We start from the raw sequence: 16569 nt of genomic DNA, 5'->3' as shown, positions 1-16569 counted from the left end.
ATGAATATTGATGTTAGATACATTTTTGCTAGAGGGATTGTCTGTGTTCTCTCTCTGCAGTTTTCACCTCACAAGAGTGTAAACTGAGCTTTTGTGTTACAGCTGCTTGTGAATCCTGTTGTGTTGTAGTCCAGTCTCGGCTCACAGGTCAGGCAGTTGAATAATGATTTCTGTCTGAGGGTCAAAGTTCAAATACAAACATAATTACCAAGATGACTTTAAACAATCCACAGCTGCACAGGTTTGACATCTAACCTCCCCATCTATAATTTAATTAAGAAATATCACCGGCCACTTTGTTAGGTACACCTGTTCAAGTGCTCCTTAACACAAATATCTAATCAGCCAATCACATGGCAGCAGCTCAGTGCATTTAGACACGCAGACATTGCCAAGACGACCTGCTGAAGTTCAAACCGAGCATCACAATGGGGAAGAAAGTTAGTTTAAGTGACTTTGAATTAGGGCTGCATAAAACGATTATTTTAATAATCGAGTATTCTATCGATTATTCCAGCGATTAATCAAGTAATCGGATAAGAAATACTTTTTTTTATTAACAGTTTATCTGCATATTTTAACTTCCGTACTGCAGTTTTTCGCCGTGTGAACAAACAGCGGTGGATGGAGCAGCTACAAAGTTCTCTTTTCTTCACCTTAACACTTGCTGATCAGGTGCTTGATGAAGGACCTCCAGCTGTTTCACAGATTTAATGATTGTTACTAAAAGAAAAAGCTGCTGTTTTGGACGCTGGAAAAACGTTTCCTTTTTCACTACTTGAGCTCACCGTCACAGCTTCGCCTCTTTGCGCTTGCGCAGTTAAAACCGCTGCCTGCTATGAGTGTTTTGAAAAACTAGTGGCTGCGGGAGCCATGGCGCATGTGTGAGTAATGGTGTAATGTTTTGTATTCACAAGCATTCTCGAAAATACGTTTCTACTGCAGGTCTATATTTAGTCACTAATAAGGGATTAAAGTATAGAAAATATTTTGAAGGAGCCCCTCGGTCCTGGGGGGCGGGCCTTCCGGTACCGAACCATCGCTAGTGCTAATGGCCCGCGCTCGCTAGCAAACCAGTTCTGGTAGCTACAGCTGAAGTAAAGACAAAAATAGCAGCTGAAATTCTCAGCGAGCACAACACACACAGACACACAGAGAGCAGTGGAGGCGTGGAAATGCATGTCAGCGACAGTTGCCACCCGTCCCGTAAAGTACGGAACACGGCATGTTACGGAGCCGTATTCCACGGAGTCCCGTAACATACGGGGTTCTGTATTTTACGAGACAGGTGGCAACTCTAGTGATGATCCACTCTGTGTTAAATGAAATCCATCGCAGCGACGGAGAGCTTTTTAGAATGTGTGCTTGTGTATACGTGAGTGATTCACACTCCAGTCCAGTAGGTGGCGGTAATGCAGTTCTATGTTGGTTTGCCAGCCCCCAATAAACCCACAAAAAAACGTCAGCACAAATGCTGCTAATGCTAGTGAGGAGCGCCGCTTACACCGAGACAGCTGAGCGCTGCAGAGTTTAAACGAAGCATCGACACAGTAAATTTGTGTCGATAAATTTTTAGAATCGATTTAATCGAGTTAATCGATGAATCGTTGCAGCCCTACTTTGAATGTGGCATGGTTGTTGCTCAGATGACCTACTGGGTTTTCCCCACACAACCACATCTTTTTCAGAGAACGATCTGAAGAAGAGAAAATGTCCAGTGAGCAGCAGTTCTCTGGGTGAAAATGCCTCATTGATGTCAGAGGTCAGAGGGGAATGACCAGATTGGTTTGAGCTGGTAGGAAGGCAACACTAAGTCGAATAACCACTCGTTACAATGTGAGTTTGCATACGGGCATCTCTGAATGCACAACATATTAAACCTTGACACAGATGCAGTGTGGTCTTCAGCAGCAGACGACGACCGCTCATATGGCCTCCACAGTCACCAGATCTGCAGAGTTGCATCGTGGGTGGGAATCTGACAAATCTGCAGCAACTCTGTTAGATACACATATACTCATGTTTATATGGACCAAAATCTCTGTATGTTTCCAGCACCTATGAAGAATTCTGGCAGTTCTGAAGGCCCAAGGTACTACAACCTGATACTAGCAAGGTGTACCTAATAAAGTGCCTCATAAGTGAATACATTACAGATTACATTGTGACAGACAAGCTCTGCAACTAGTTTTGTATAAGAATATTTTTATGTTTAGAGAATGATAAATGACACTGAAGTTGTTGTGCTGCAGGCGGTATTTCTGTCTCATTTATTTCGCTGTTGAAGGCTGAAGCCTCTCTGACCGCTTCAGTTATTCTTCGGGCTTCCCGTTCATTTACTCACACTTCAGACCCAAAAGCATCTTTTTTTTGTTTTTTCATTGTTAGATGCACAAATTCAAAAGTAATTTTTTTTGTACATTTGTATAGTTAAACCTTCCTGTTATTTGTTTTTAAATTGTTTAGTGCAATTAAATTGCAATCTAAATTGCCCATAGGTGTGACTGAGTGCGTGAATGTGAGTGTGAAAGGTTGTCTGTCTCTCTGTGTTGGCCCTGCAACAGGCTGGCGACCTGTTCAGGATGTACCCTGCCTCTCGCCCTGTGACAGCTGGGATAGGCTCCAGCCCCCCCGCGACCCTTAACAGGATGTGCGGAAGCGGATGGATGGATGGATGGATGGATAGTGCAATTAGAGTAACACAGAATGGATGATATATTTGAGTCTATGATATAATATATGCCAGCTTTATATTAGCCTCCCTTTACTGTCTGCTGTGGACGTGCCATCTCAGAGACCCTACTGTTGTATTCTCAGTAATGCAGGTTTCCTATGATAGAAATCTTTTATAAGTAGTAATTAATGACTCTATGGATATTTTATGAGGGTTATTTCTTGTAAATGTAATGCTGATCTTGGTGGTTCCCCTTACTGATTCTTTACCTTTGAATTCAGTCACTCAGTTTGCTTTCAGACATATTTAACTAAAATAAATGTGTCATGGGAAGATGGTCGTTGATTTATTTTTTTCTGATCCTAAAAACTCGGCGGAGTTGTCTGTGATGAGGGAATCCTACACTCTGATTTGTTTACAGCAACTAAAGAAATTCTCCATTTATGGAAAATGTGACGATGCTGGCAGTAAAACACGAGCAGTGACGTTTTGTTAGCAATCAACACTGTTGATGTGGATGGTCGGCTGGTGTGTGTGTGTGTGTGTGTGTGTGTGTGTGTGTGTGTGTGTATGTGTGTGTGTGTGTGTGTGTGTGTGTGTGAGAGTGCTGTTGATGTTGTGGAAAGTGCCACAAATGCAGAGCACACAGCGCAGTCGGTGTTGTCGTACAATCTGCTAATCTTGTGTTTTATTGTATGTAAACAGACTGTGTCCCCTTTACTACACTGTTGCCAAAAGTCTCTTTTTAAAGTTATTTACTGATGACTTTATAGATTAGTGATATTGGTTCTCTCAGCCTTAGCTGCATTTATGTGTAAATTTCAGATTTCAGCGTGCCAAATGCACTGATTACTAGACTACAGGGATGCTTGTACAAGTGGCACATTTGGGTCTGAGCCTACCTGATGGGTCTCCAGGTAGCTCAGAGTTTTAGTTAAGATTGAAACATTTTGTAGAAGGAGAGGCAACATCAAAGGGTGCAGTTGTATTTATCTGTCATGATAATTTAGATAATTCTTAGGCTTTGTCCCCTGTGTAGCATAGAACTCTCTTTATTTTAGAACTAGCAGGAACTTCGTCATTCGGGTCACTGATCGAGGGAAGCAGGAAAAGGTTTAACCAGCCTGATGAGTCAGCGCTGCACTGAGCTGAGTATTCCTTTAACCTTAACTAGCAATGACTTCATGAATTTCTTTATAAATAAAATTTTAACTATTAGAGAAAAAATATTCACAGCTGTCCCATAGATGTGCTATTAAATACAGTTTTAATAACTGTGAACTCCAAAATCCTTCTGATGTAGCTCTCGACTGACTCCACAGGAAACTAGAGGAAGAACCTTCCTAACTGCTTCCCTTTATACTCGTTTGTCCATATGCCCCCCCCCCCCCCCCCCCCCCCCCCCCCCCCAATATACTTTCTGAGTATATGTCCCTTACCCCAGCACCCTTGCTGAGATCCCTCTTGATGGACCATGCTTACTTTCCCACAGTTCTTCTGTACATTGTGACTGATGTACAGAAAGACCTCCTGTTTGTAACATCATTGCACTCTCATTCAGAATCATCACAGATGATTACTGTCACTTATTTTGCTACATTTATAATGCTGCACTTCAAGCAAAACTACACACACACACACACACACACACACACACTTATTTATTTATTTTTTATTTCTGAACTCCATACCTTATGAACTGTTATAGAGCTGGATATTAAGTCCCTTATTTAGACAGTCTCAGGTGGATGAGGCGTTGGGGATCTCAATTTCTTTGCCACTAATGTGCCACAGGCCTTTAAGATGGCGATAATGAAACCATCCATCCATCCATCCATCCATTTTCTTCCGCTTATCCGGGGCCGGGTCGCGGGGGCAGAAGCCTAAGCAGAGAAGCCCAAGCTTCCCTCTCCCCAGCCACCTCCTCCAGCCCATCCGGAGGGACCCCAAGGCGTTCCCAGGCCAGCCGAGATACACAATCTCTCCAGCGTGTCCTGGGTCTACCACGGGGCCTCTTCCCGGTGGGACATGCCCGGAACACCTCACCCAGGAGGCGGCCAGGAGGCATCCTAATCAGATGCCCGAGCCACCTCAACTGGCTCCTTTCGATGTGGAGGAGCAGCGGCTCTACTCCGAGCCAGCCGCTTCACACTCGGCTGCGAACCGTTCCACTGCGAGCTGGAGGCCCCCCCCTGATGAAGCCAACAGAACCGCATCATCTGCAAAAAGCAGAGATGTGACTCTGAGGCCACCAAGGAAGAAGCCTTCCGCCACCTGGCTACGCCTAGAAATTCTAGGCGATAATGAAACCATTACTTAAAAAAACCATCACTTCACCCAGCTGTCACAGCTAATTATAGACTGATTTATAACCTTCCTTGTATTTAAAAGAATCTTGAAAGAGTAGTTATCAAACAGTTAACTGGCATTATTCATTACATACAATTGAATTAAAGATTCTCTTATTTTTGTAATCATTTTTTTCACACCAGTCATTGGTCCAGTGGTAATTGATTTTATATTATCAAATGCATAGGTTTGTACACTGGCACTTTAACCTCATAATGTCATAAGCATTAAAAAAATATAACATGATTACATTAATTTAAATTAAGAAATGTTACTGTGATGCAGCTAAAACTTAAATCTGCAGCCATTAAAAAACTGACAGTCATGTAGTAATGTCTTATTATTATTCTCTCTCTGGACAACATGGTCACCCCCAGGGGAGGGCCCTGTTCTGTCTGAACTCAAATCCTCTTGTTTGGTCAGATGGACGCTGCAGGGACTGCAGGGATATCCTCCTGGCTACATGCATGTCCACCACACAGCTTTCTGATCCCTGCTCATTTTTTCTTTTAAACCCTAACCTTTTACTCATCGTTTTCTGCTACAGGATCAAATCTTCTTTCAAAGTGGATTATAGGGCTCATTTAGACATTTTGCCTGCAGACAAATGGGTTCAGTTTCCCAAAGTCAAAGAGAGCAAGCCATGACTGTTATACTTGTTGGTTGTATATATATTCATAATTGATGAGATAAATGCAGAGGTTTAGATAGAAACCTGACTGTTTTCTTCTTGTTCCTGAAAAGCAGAACATTTTGTCTGCTGTTGGTAACATTTTTAAGGGTCTCCATGTTCAAACCCAATTAAATCCAAGGTTTCCAATAAATCACTGGGATGAAATAGGTTCCCGTGCAGGCTGTTTATTAGACATCCTAGTTACACAAAACACAGACAGTAACATAGTTAAGACTGAGATATGCACACACACACACACACACACAGGCAGAGAAAGATGCAGGAACAGAAAGAGTAGAAGGAGAGGACAGGACCGTAAGTGAGTGAAGTTAAAAAGTAAGAAGTGAGAAGTAAAGTACAAAAGAGTGGAAGAAAGTAGTGAGTGAAAAAAGTGAGTAAAATGGGGTGAAGGAAGAAGTAGAAGTCCAGAGTTAAACAGAGTACAAGAAAGCAAAAAGCCCTCCTGGGAGTGAGCGCCTCAGGGCCGCTGCAAAGGTGGTAGAGGAAGAGCAAAAAAGGCGCTCCCTCCCAACTTTACCACTGCTCCCCCTGCTGTTATCAGGGCCAGTGGGCATAGAAGGATGTTTCCAATCCGCTATGAACCGTACTAGTTTGATCCTTTTGCAGAGGCTTCATGACACACTTCTCCGGGGCTGTCAAAACAAACGACTTTCCCACGTGAAAATACCTCCCACAGAAACACTCCCCCGCCCAGCTGTCCATAATTTCTCATTACCAGAAACACTTTCAGGGCGGTCTTATCTTAGTACACAAATTTACTCCCTTACATTGTTACAGTAGCTCAGGTGGGTCTTCAACCCCCTCTTTGGGACACACAGCAACTTGACCTTGAGACATGCAGAGGGTTGGAGCGACAGAGGAGGATGCTGGGATAGGGAGAGATGGAAGCGGACTTTTGAATAAAGTAATTCCACATTATTTCATATAAATTAAACATTACTCGGGATGATTGTGGCTTGGGATCAAACTTACATTTGAGCTCACAGAGCGCACGGAGAAAATGTGATTTTTACATCAAGCATACCTGCAGACAGCGCGATGGTCATTTCATTTCAGCTTATTTCCTGCAGCTGGAATTTGTTATATTCTCATCAGAATGTGCCCACCTCAGCTATCACAACAAAATACCAGAGCTAGATGTTCTGAATATAAATACTATGTGCTCAGTGAATCACCCTCAGGGTGTCACTCTGCATTCAGCCCAGTCCCTGCTCACTGCCAGTGTGCCAGCTCCCCTGCATACTGAGTCTCAGACTTGGTTGCATGGGAAACGTTTCCTGCAGGTTTTCTTTGGGATCAGGTGAAATGGAGACAGTTATCAGTGCATGTATGGCCACATACAATGAACGGTGTTATTACATCCCATGTAGCATTTTTACTGTGCTGGGATTTTCAAAAAGGTCAGAGTAGATGGAAGGTATTTGTGTAGGATGCATGTCAAGAGTGGGACTAAACAGGCCTTTAGTGGCAGTCACACTAAGCTTTCTGCCGGGCAGCAGGCATTCTTCCTCCGTCCCCTATCCCATGAGCCTCTGCTGCTGGGACAAAGTCCTCTTTGTATGCCCGTGGCTCTTGGCTAGAGCACACAGAGCTTTGAAATTGTGTTTGAACGATGGGATTTTCATTTCTAGTCCTCCTTTTCGTGCTTGCTCTCACCCCTCTTTGCTTTCACTCTGCACTGAGACTCAACCCGCACCCTCACCACCCACCCACCTTTCTCTTTAGCAACTGGGCGAGTAGGATGGTATTGCTTTGACATTATTTGTGTTACCACTTGTTTTTTTTGATTGGAAAGCATCAGTTTCTCATGAGAAATGAGAAAATATCTCTGAGAGATTCTTGTGTAAAAGCAGTTTAGGTTGCATGCTGTGTATTTAGTTGTAAAAGTTTGGGGAATTCATTTTTAAAGGGGATGTTTACATATTTGTATCCCTGGACTCTGATAGAATAACTTTGCATGATTCACAGCTCAAAATAATCCTTCTTTTTCTTATAGTGTCCACTAGTGCAGCTCTTCAATATATGTACTTCATTTAAGCCAATTTTCTTCTGATTTACTGCCTCTCGTAGCCAGCAGGGTTGAACAGAAGGTGGGTGGAGTTTCTTTGCCTGACCATGTTAAGGGTATCCCCTCTTTCTGACATCATACAGAGCCAAGAGTAGAAAGAACTGTGAAACAGAGCATTTAGATCAGTCTGTAGCTCGGAGCTTATGGTTCACATGAATGACTTGTACATACTCAGACTTTATTATTTGAAACAATATGAATATCTGTCCAGGTATAGGTCAGTGGTTCGACCCCCCAGTTCTTCCAGTCTGCACATTGGGGAAGATGCTGAACTCTGAGTTTCCCCTGATGCATTCACTGGGGTGCCACTGTGTGTGCACAAATGTTAGACAAGGTGCTCAGGCATAGAATAAAAGCACTGTATGAATGTGTGTGTGATTAGGTTAATGAGGCTTGCAGTATAAAGCACTTTAAGTGCTCAATTAGAGTAGAAAAGCCCTCCATTTACCATCAAAACGGGACATGTATGACAGGAAATAAGGAAAGGCATAAGAGGCCCTTTAATTGTATTAATTTCCCTATTATGAATATTTTAGATGGCTGCATCCAAACTTGTTTCTTTCTTTTCCCTCTTATTCATTTGTTTGTTTTTACAATATAGATGCTAAATCTAAACGTAGCTGTTAGCAGCAAAATCAAAATGTAAACCCTGAAATTTGAAAATGCAAATAAAGTAGATTCCAGCCGTAAACTGCTCTTATTTACATCAGGGTGATGTTAGGCATTATTTAAAGGTTTTCAGTGGCACTTCCCCCTACAAGTTGTGCTTTTATCATTTTAATCTCATTTTAATTCAGGAATCTTTGAGTGCCAAGGTGCACTCATCATTTCTGTGGTGTTAACTTTATTTCTAAAATGTATTTCTCTTAAGTTATGTGTTACATCAGGAAGGTCTTTACTTTGAATTCCCTGGGAAATTTTTTTTTTGTTCTGTAAATTGATGGATCTTTTTATTACAGCTTTAATAATGTTGCAAAATATTTCATTTACTGTTTGTTTGGATCCTCTGTGTGAGGCTGCATCACTCAGCTCTTTGCACCGGCCTCACGCTGCCTGCCATTGTTTGCATGTAATTTTGGCCATACAGGTATTTAAAGCTTGTTTCAACTGTTTACTGTAATCAGCCTAAATCGCTGGATATGAGTGTCAGCTGAATGCGTGAAACACACATGTGCTTTACTCCTTCTAAGATGTAATTAAACAGGTTGCGATGTCTTAAGCTAGTTGCAGCTTGTATAAGAGTAAGTGTGTGTGTGTGTGTGTGTGTGTGTGTGTGTGTGTGTGTGTGTGTGTGTGTGTGTGTGTGTGTGTGTGTGTGTGTGTGTGTGTGTGTACGTGCTTGCCAGCAGACAGTTTATCCCCTACCTAGTAATCTTACAGCTGCCTGTCTGGCTTGTATCTACTGTTGTTCTTGTGCCACAGAAAACACAATCAGGGAAACTGCAAGCCTTCACCTGCTGTTATTTGGCCTCTGCTGAGTGAAAGACGCAGTGCGGTGGATGATATGATGTTCAGTGTGTTTGCAAATGTCTAAATTTGTCCTGCAAACTAAAAAGACTCAGCTCCTAAAGTGGACACATGTCCTTCCTCTGGGATCAAAGTTGTTTTTTTCTTCTGTAGCTACTTAAGTTTTCTAAGAGATCCTCGTTTAAAACCAGGGCAGCGCGTATAATTTTCAAAATTGTTTTTTATTTTGTCCACAACAGTTGTTTCAGAAGGTGCTGCAGGCTCAGAAGATTAAGAGACACAAGAACTTGGTTACTAATTGCCTCTTGAGAAATAAAAATGGTCAGTCTTAAATATATCCATCGCTGTAGTAGCACTCTGGTGCTGCGGTATTAGCGAGCTGTTGTGTAATCTGATCAGCCAGCTTTGTTATTATTGTAGAGACACTCACAAACAAATGCACACAGATATGCAGGGTTATAATTCTCTGCTCTTAACACGATGAATTCCTGGATCATGACTGTAAATCCAAGTCTTAACCCTCAAAAAGAAATGATGAGCACACACCTCCTAAAAATGTCTAAAACTTATCCTAATAACAACAGGTGTGCACGAACACCTCACTGGTTATCTCAGATAGAGCAATACACTGTAAACTAATCGTCCATACTTAATATCTTAATATACAGTAAATCAGGGGGCTGGAGCCTATCCCAGGCTGACATAGGGTGAGAGGCAGGTTTTGTGAGCAAATCAATAAATTCTTTTCTTCTGAAGTTTTGCGACGTGTCATAAATGTCAAGCTGCAGGAAAGCCAAACCAAACCTCTGGCTCTGTTGCATCTCTGTCCCACAACCAGGTAGGACCACGCCCCAAAATCTAAGTTAATCGGGTATAGAATAATCACTATATCCATACTGTGACGCAGGCTGTCATATGCATTAAAAACCAAGGCTGTCGATTCTGAACTGATTTTAATAATAAATCCAGCACACATGCATAAAGAAGCCTTATTAAATTCAAATTACAGAACAGGCTTTCATCTCCTTTCTTTGAATTACAACTTTTCCTGTTTGAGTCCATCCAGAAGGTCTAAATGTTACAAAAAATATCATCAAATTCGAATTACAGCCCCAAACTATTCACTCCACAATATTACTGAAAAACAAGTCAAAGTAAAATGTCACTTTGAAGGAATATATCTGGATATACACGCAAGATAGAATCAATGTTTAATGAAGACAATCATAAAGCATCACTTTATATCAAGAGCTAAAATTTAACACGAGTTGTTACAGTCTGTCCCGTTTCAGTGACATTAGCCTTTAAAAAAAAAAAAAGCTCTTGAAGGTATCATTTTGAGATGTCATAGCAGGCAAAGCATATGGGTAATAAATAATGTTTATAATTGATTGTAGCTGTGCTCTGTTCAGGTGTTGCAGTTCACTTGTGTTGCAGGTGTAGTAAATTTTCTTTAGTCCTAATAACCGCCTGTCTCCTTCAGCAGAGAGAGATTTGCTGCTCCTCTGTCATTTATATTTGAAATCTGCTGAAACTGAAACCCAAATACTCTTTGGGTAAGGTGGATATTCAATTTTTGATTTTTTTTTTTTAATGAATTTTCAAAATTTTACTGCACATTGATGTTTATTTTTAATCCCTACTCCTCCCTTTATTCCTAGGCCGACTCTTTTAAAACTTTAATTTACAAATTTTTGAAAGTTTGAAGAAATGCTGTAGATTGATGTTTAACTTCAGTGGCCACTCCTCAATTATTTATAAGCTGACTTGGCACAAGTATTTTCAATTTTTGAGGGTTTTTTAAACAAATTTTTGAAATTTTCATTGTTGTACATTGATATCAAACTTAAATTGCTGCTCCTCCCTCATTTATTGTCTTATTCTTCTGAGACTTGTCATGAATATTTATTGGGCAATGGTCAACAAAATATTGCAGATAGATTTGTTTTTCAAAAATTTTTAAGAAATATTGTACAGTGAGAGAGGGTGAGGGTGCAGCCATTCAGGAGGGGCTCAGAGCAGAACCGCTGCTCCTCCACATGTCAGCTGAGGTGGTTCAGGGACCTGGTTCGGATGCCTCTTGGGTGCCTCTTGGGTGAGGTGTCCTAATGGGAGGAGGCTCCGGGGCAGACCCAGGACATCCTGGAAAGCTTATCTCTTGGCTGGCCTGGGAACGCCTCGGTGTCCCCCTGGATGAGCTGGAGGAGGTGGCTGGGGAGAGGGAGGTCTGGATTTCTCTGTTTAGGAAGAAGATAGATGGATGGCCAATTTTTCAAATTTTCAAAATTTGTAAAAAATAATAAAGTATCAGTTCAGTGAAGGTTGACATCTAGCTAAATTATTTCCATTCCAATATATCGCATATAATATAAAAAATCTGACAGCGGAGCGCAGTAGGCCAACAGGTCTCTTGTTTACATCTATGGGTCAAGTAAAAAGTGGGGTTCAAAAGGAAAGTTCAGATATTGTTTGCAATCACTGAAACAAGCTGCTGTCATGCTGACTGTTCGCACCATGTTTAATTCTGAGGAGTGGTACAAGCATGTCGTTCCTGTTGGAACTGTGTTGGGTTCAGTTATGTGTTACTCTCTAAATATTCAAATGAGAAGACAAGAGGAAGGAAAGCCAAGCCACAGCTGAAGAATAGGCCAGTTTGTGAACCATTTCCTAATTGTTAATGAGGGGCTCCAGGACAGCTTGCCAAGGCTGGAGGGCCAATGGTGAAGAAATGTTTGAACAGTGAAGGGGGGGTGGAAAGGGAGAAGGGGCTAGCTGTTGGGCCACTGTCACTGAGGGGAACCCTAAACCCAATCACCCCCCTCCTACCTGCTTCACAAAGTGCTGGAGCAGGCAGCTGAGAGCTGCTGTCACTTCCACCCAAGATTTTAATGAGGGTCTAGCTGGTGCTTTGGGACTGTGGTGAGGTTGTGCCGCTTGCAGGCTACTGTCTGTTTAGCAAACGCTGAGTCAGCTGACTTAGAGAGCAAAGGGGGGTCACTGAGATTTTAAAGATGTCCAACAACAACAATAATCAAGAAGAGAAGGAAGGAAAAGAAGAGGACGCTGAGGATAAAAGAGAGGAGGTCATGGTCAACATTTCACCACTTCCACCTCCTACCGTGGTTAATGGGAAGAGTCCAGCTGAGGACGAAACGCCAGTGCCCAAACCCTTGCCCAACGGGCAGCAATGCCAGCCTTTGAGCCGCAGTATCTTCCCTCTCTCCGCAGTCTCACCAGCAGCAGAGAGGATTCGCTTCATCCTAGGAGAGGAAGATGATGGCCCGGCACCCCCGCAACTCTTCACTGAGTTGGATGAGCTGCTGTCAGTGGATGGTCAGGAGATGGAGTGGAAGGAGACGGCCAGGTAAGAACCTCAGTCCAAAATTTGAGGCTTCCTCTCCACCTTCCTGCGTGCATCTGCTTTGTTTATATTGTATTCTTTTAATGAGGCAATAAAAATGTGACACAGTAACTGAAAAGTCATCAACACATTAAAAGTTTATCTCAAAACCTCGTCATATATTTTTGTAGGAAAAAAACCCAACATTTGTAAATGTTCCACGTCCAAAACTGAACTCAGAGTTTCTCAGGTTCTTCTGAGTGGCCCGCTGCAGAGGGACAGAGATGGGATGATTGTTTGTACATAATTAGCACAGGAGGAGTGAAGCTCTCTCAGGAGACCCCGCACTGCTGTTTGAGACTCAGACCACCTGTACTCCACAGAGAGCTTTGATTCATGTGGTTTAAATGGTTTGCAGAAGAACTGGTGTACTTTAAAGTTGCTTTTAATTAAAATTTAATTAAATGCCAACTTCTGCTTTAAATCTAGTTGACAGTCCTTTTAAAATTTTGTCTTTTTGCCAACATTTCTAATGACCACCCTGCCCGATGCACCGAGGAAATTATTATATATGACTGATGAAGGATTAACTGAATCTAAGCTTTTGGACACGAAAGTCTGTCAGCTCTGGAAAAAGTTCAGCATAATTTAACTGGACCAAATGTTTGCCAATAAAAAATAAAATAAAAATGCACTAAAGTAGTTAACTGGGTGGGAATAATGATTCTCATCTTTTCTGAAGAAAAAGTTTATCTACTTGATAGAAGAGGATACAACATCGGTTTTTTTTCAGTCTCTTAAAATGATAACAAAAGAAGATATGTTAGCCAGGACATTAAAAGAAAGTACAACACAGTATTGCAGATAGGATCGGGAGCTGCTCGTTGGTAGAAAGTATTTTTCTTCTCCCTGGGGGGAGATTCACCTACATTCAGGAGCAGTGCAGAGAGAAAACAGCCAGCCCCAACAAAAAACCATAAAACAGTGTCAGTGAATAAAGGAGAGCAGTTCAAGAGCTTCAGCTAAAATTTCACATACTGGATACAAAAGGTGGGGAATAATCCATCTTGAATTTTTAATGTCACTCTTATTATTCTGCAAATAACTGCAGGGACTAAGAACTTGTGCAGTTTCTCACCGAGTGCACTCAGAGGACTCACACTGAATAAAGCTCTCCCGTGTGCCGGGCAGTGCCGACTGCCTGCCAAGTGCGGTTTTGGCAGCCAAACTGATCAAATTCAGACGGCAGTATAGAAACAGCTGAAACACCTCTGTGACGAAGGGAGGAAGAGGCATTCAAAGTGTCCACAAAGGAAAAAAAACAGCATCAGAAATCATTTTTAAACATTATGAAAATTCAAAATTGGCACGCATGACCTTCATTAGAGTTTCTTACCAGCATGTCTTTAATGTCCATTTCACAGCATGAAAAAACAAATTACCTTTGAGTTTTTCATTAGATTTGATATATTGTAACTTCATGTTTTTATTTCCAAGGCAAAGTGCAACAAGCATTTGCTTTGAAATTGTTCCCACACAGTGGCGGCGTTCTTCATTGTGGCACTGTATTTGCTAATGTTATGAGAACAGGTGGGGCTGCTGTGAGACACCATTAAAGTCTCTAAGGCAGCTCCACACACATACTGATTACATTCATACCAAACCTGAAAATGTGTTGACTGACTTTTATTCAGACTGTATGAGCTGTTTGATGGTAAAGCACCGTGCCTCCTATATTTTAGTACATTTCTGTGCTATATAGCTGCACTTTACTAGAAATCATAATCTTGTGTGTCCAAGATTGTGATTAAAATTAGGATTAAAAATCTGTTCTGTTACTGAGTTCCCAGTTTAGCCCAGTCTTTTTTCCCCCTCATTTTTCCTTTACATCCAGGTGGATCAAGTTTGAGGAGAAGGTGGAGAAAGGCGGTGAACGGTGGAGTAAGCCTCATGTGGCGACGCTGTCCTTACACAGCCTGTTTGAGCTGCGGACATGTATAGAAAAAGGCACCATTATGCTGGACTTGGAAGCTTCCAGTCTACCTCAGGTTGTCGGTAAGTTCGCCTCTTCCTGTCATTCCCCATCAGAAATCAAAGTATTTAGTCTTCTTTGTTTCTCTGTTTTGGTTACAAAGCATTTGAAGCCATCCAGTGATTCTACTGTGATGTTTATTAGAACCATGGAAAATCAGTATAAAGCCAGTGGAGTAGACTACTTTTTTACTCCAATAATAGCTGTGTTGTAGCTTTCAAAGGTTATGTTCACATTGTAACACCACAATGGATGGTAGTTGTGAGGAGGTTAGAGTGAAGGCAGCAGGAGCGATAACTGAAGTGTCTTCATCCCATCTCATATGTAAATTCAAGTGGTGCTCACTGCAGAGCTGCATGAGTGGACTATGTTGAGCTTCATGCCATGGTTGGGGTTAGGATGGCAGCAGGGCTGGACTGTAGACTGCATACAAAAGATGCCGCTGTGATCTCATCCAGTGCGTGAATCTCTGTTTTTAGATGATTTTAACATTTTGGTGAGCATCTTAGCATTTTAGCATTTAGCATTAGCTAATGTTGGGAATAAAGTGCATCTGTAGACTGTATGGATGCATCGTGCTGGTACAGGCATCTGCAATAAGAAACACACACACACACACACACACACACACACACACACACACACACACACACACACACACACACACACACACACACACACACACTAAAAGACCTGTTATTTGTCAGATAATTTCATTAAAAATTCAACCACAAATGCATTCAGCTCTCTTAATGCTGCAGACTAATACTGCACACTTTTAGCTTTAATAACATTTAAATGGATGTTTATAAACATCACCTCCTGCTGTGAAGGCTAAAATGGGCTTCAGACACCGTGAACATGACTCACTTTTGGAACAGGCTTCAAGTGGCCATTTGTGGAACTGCAGTTTTTAACCCCTGGTTTCTGTGGAGCTGAAATAGGGATTTTTTTCCTTTTAAAAAAGAAAGAAATTAAATTTGACAACATTACATGGTTATAATTGGACCCTAAACCTTAGTGCTATCAACCATTCCATAAACTATAAACTGCTCTGAATTGGCTATATGATTAAATAAATTAAATAATAATTATTTTTGATTTGTGAGGATATGAATATCAGGAAATTGAAATGAACATTTGGATACAATATAAAATGTCAATTAATATCATATATTTCAGCATTAAGGTGGTTTAAATTTTCTTTCCTTGTATTATTTAATGTCTCATAGAATAATGACTTTGATGTCTGCAGTCTGGCCTTTTAAAAGAACTGCACGGACAGAATTCTTTGACTTAAGGATATTTGCTCGATCATTTATTTATTTTCCCTTACACATCACTATTTTTACTGTGTGATATGATACTAAAGGTCAGCATCTTGTGAAACAAGCCCCCGTCTGCCAGTTTGATTTGATCTGCTCTGTGATGTGCACAGTTTGCAGAGCAGGTTTGCAGATTGATGCACTTAAAAACACTCTGCGGTTTCTTCTCCTTCCCCTCGTTTAAGAGCAAGAAAAGGCCAGAGCCGAGTTCATGGCCGCACTGTACTTTATATTACAGCACTAGTGGACTCGGATTATAGTTTGTAAATGGCCACACAAAAACTTCCTAATTTGAGGACAGCCAGCCCTCTCCAGTTGCTCTAAAATGATTATATCTCTGTTCTCCTATCTCATACCACCATCCCAACATTTTTGTCTGCATGAGGGAGCAGGAAGAAGAGTTACCACTTGGAGTGATTAATGTGAAGTAATTGTCTGTGCTGCATGGGCTGCACTGGCCCGAGTGGAGCTGGGCCTCTTGCTCTGAGGCCTGCCGACTTGACTGATAGGCCATTAACGGCACAACCCTTACACAACAAGAAGAACTGCCCAAGGCTGCGCTCATTCAGCATTCAGGCTTCTGACCTTCTTTTCAAAAATAGGCTAGACCTTTTGATTGA

General features: G+C 41.6%; 1 protein-coding gene across 8 annotated transcripts in view; it reads left to right on the top strand.

Moving 5' to 3' along the window:
- The window catches only part of slc4a4a (solute carrier family 4 member 4a), a 64082-nt gene that overhangs the window by 16062 nt on the left and 31451 nt on the right, over nucleotides 1–16569 (top strand). For all 8 annotated transcript variants that reach the window (XM_030723510.1, XM_030723509.1, XM_030723507.1 and 5 more), the window contains 2 exons: nucleotides 12481–12616; nucleotides 14487–14647. In XM_030723510.1, the coding sequence (XP_030579370.1) occupies nucleotides 12481–12616; nucleotides 14487–14647 (297 nt within the window). The remainder of the gene's footprint in view (nucleotides 1–12480; nucleotides 12617–14486; nucleotides 14648–16569) is intronic.

The sequence above is a fragment of the Archocentrus centrarchus genome, unplaced genomic scaffold (genome assembly GCF_007364275.1).
Source record: "Archocentrus centrarchus isolate MPI-CPG fArcCen1 unplaced genomic scaffold, fArcCen1 scaffold_26_ctg1, whole genome shotgun sequence".
Taxonomy (NCBI): Eukaryota; Metazoa; Chordata; class Actinopteri; order Cichliformes; family Cichlidae; genus Archocentrus; species Archocentrus centrarchus.
Note: the sequence above shows the minus strand (reverse complement) of the source record. Positions and strands in the feature narration are given on the sequence as shown.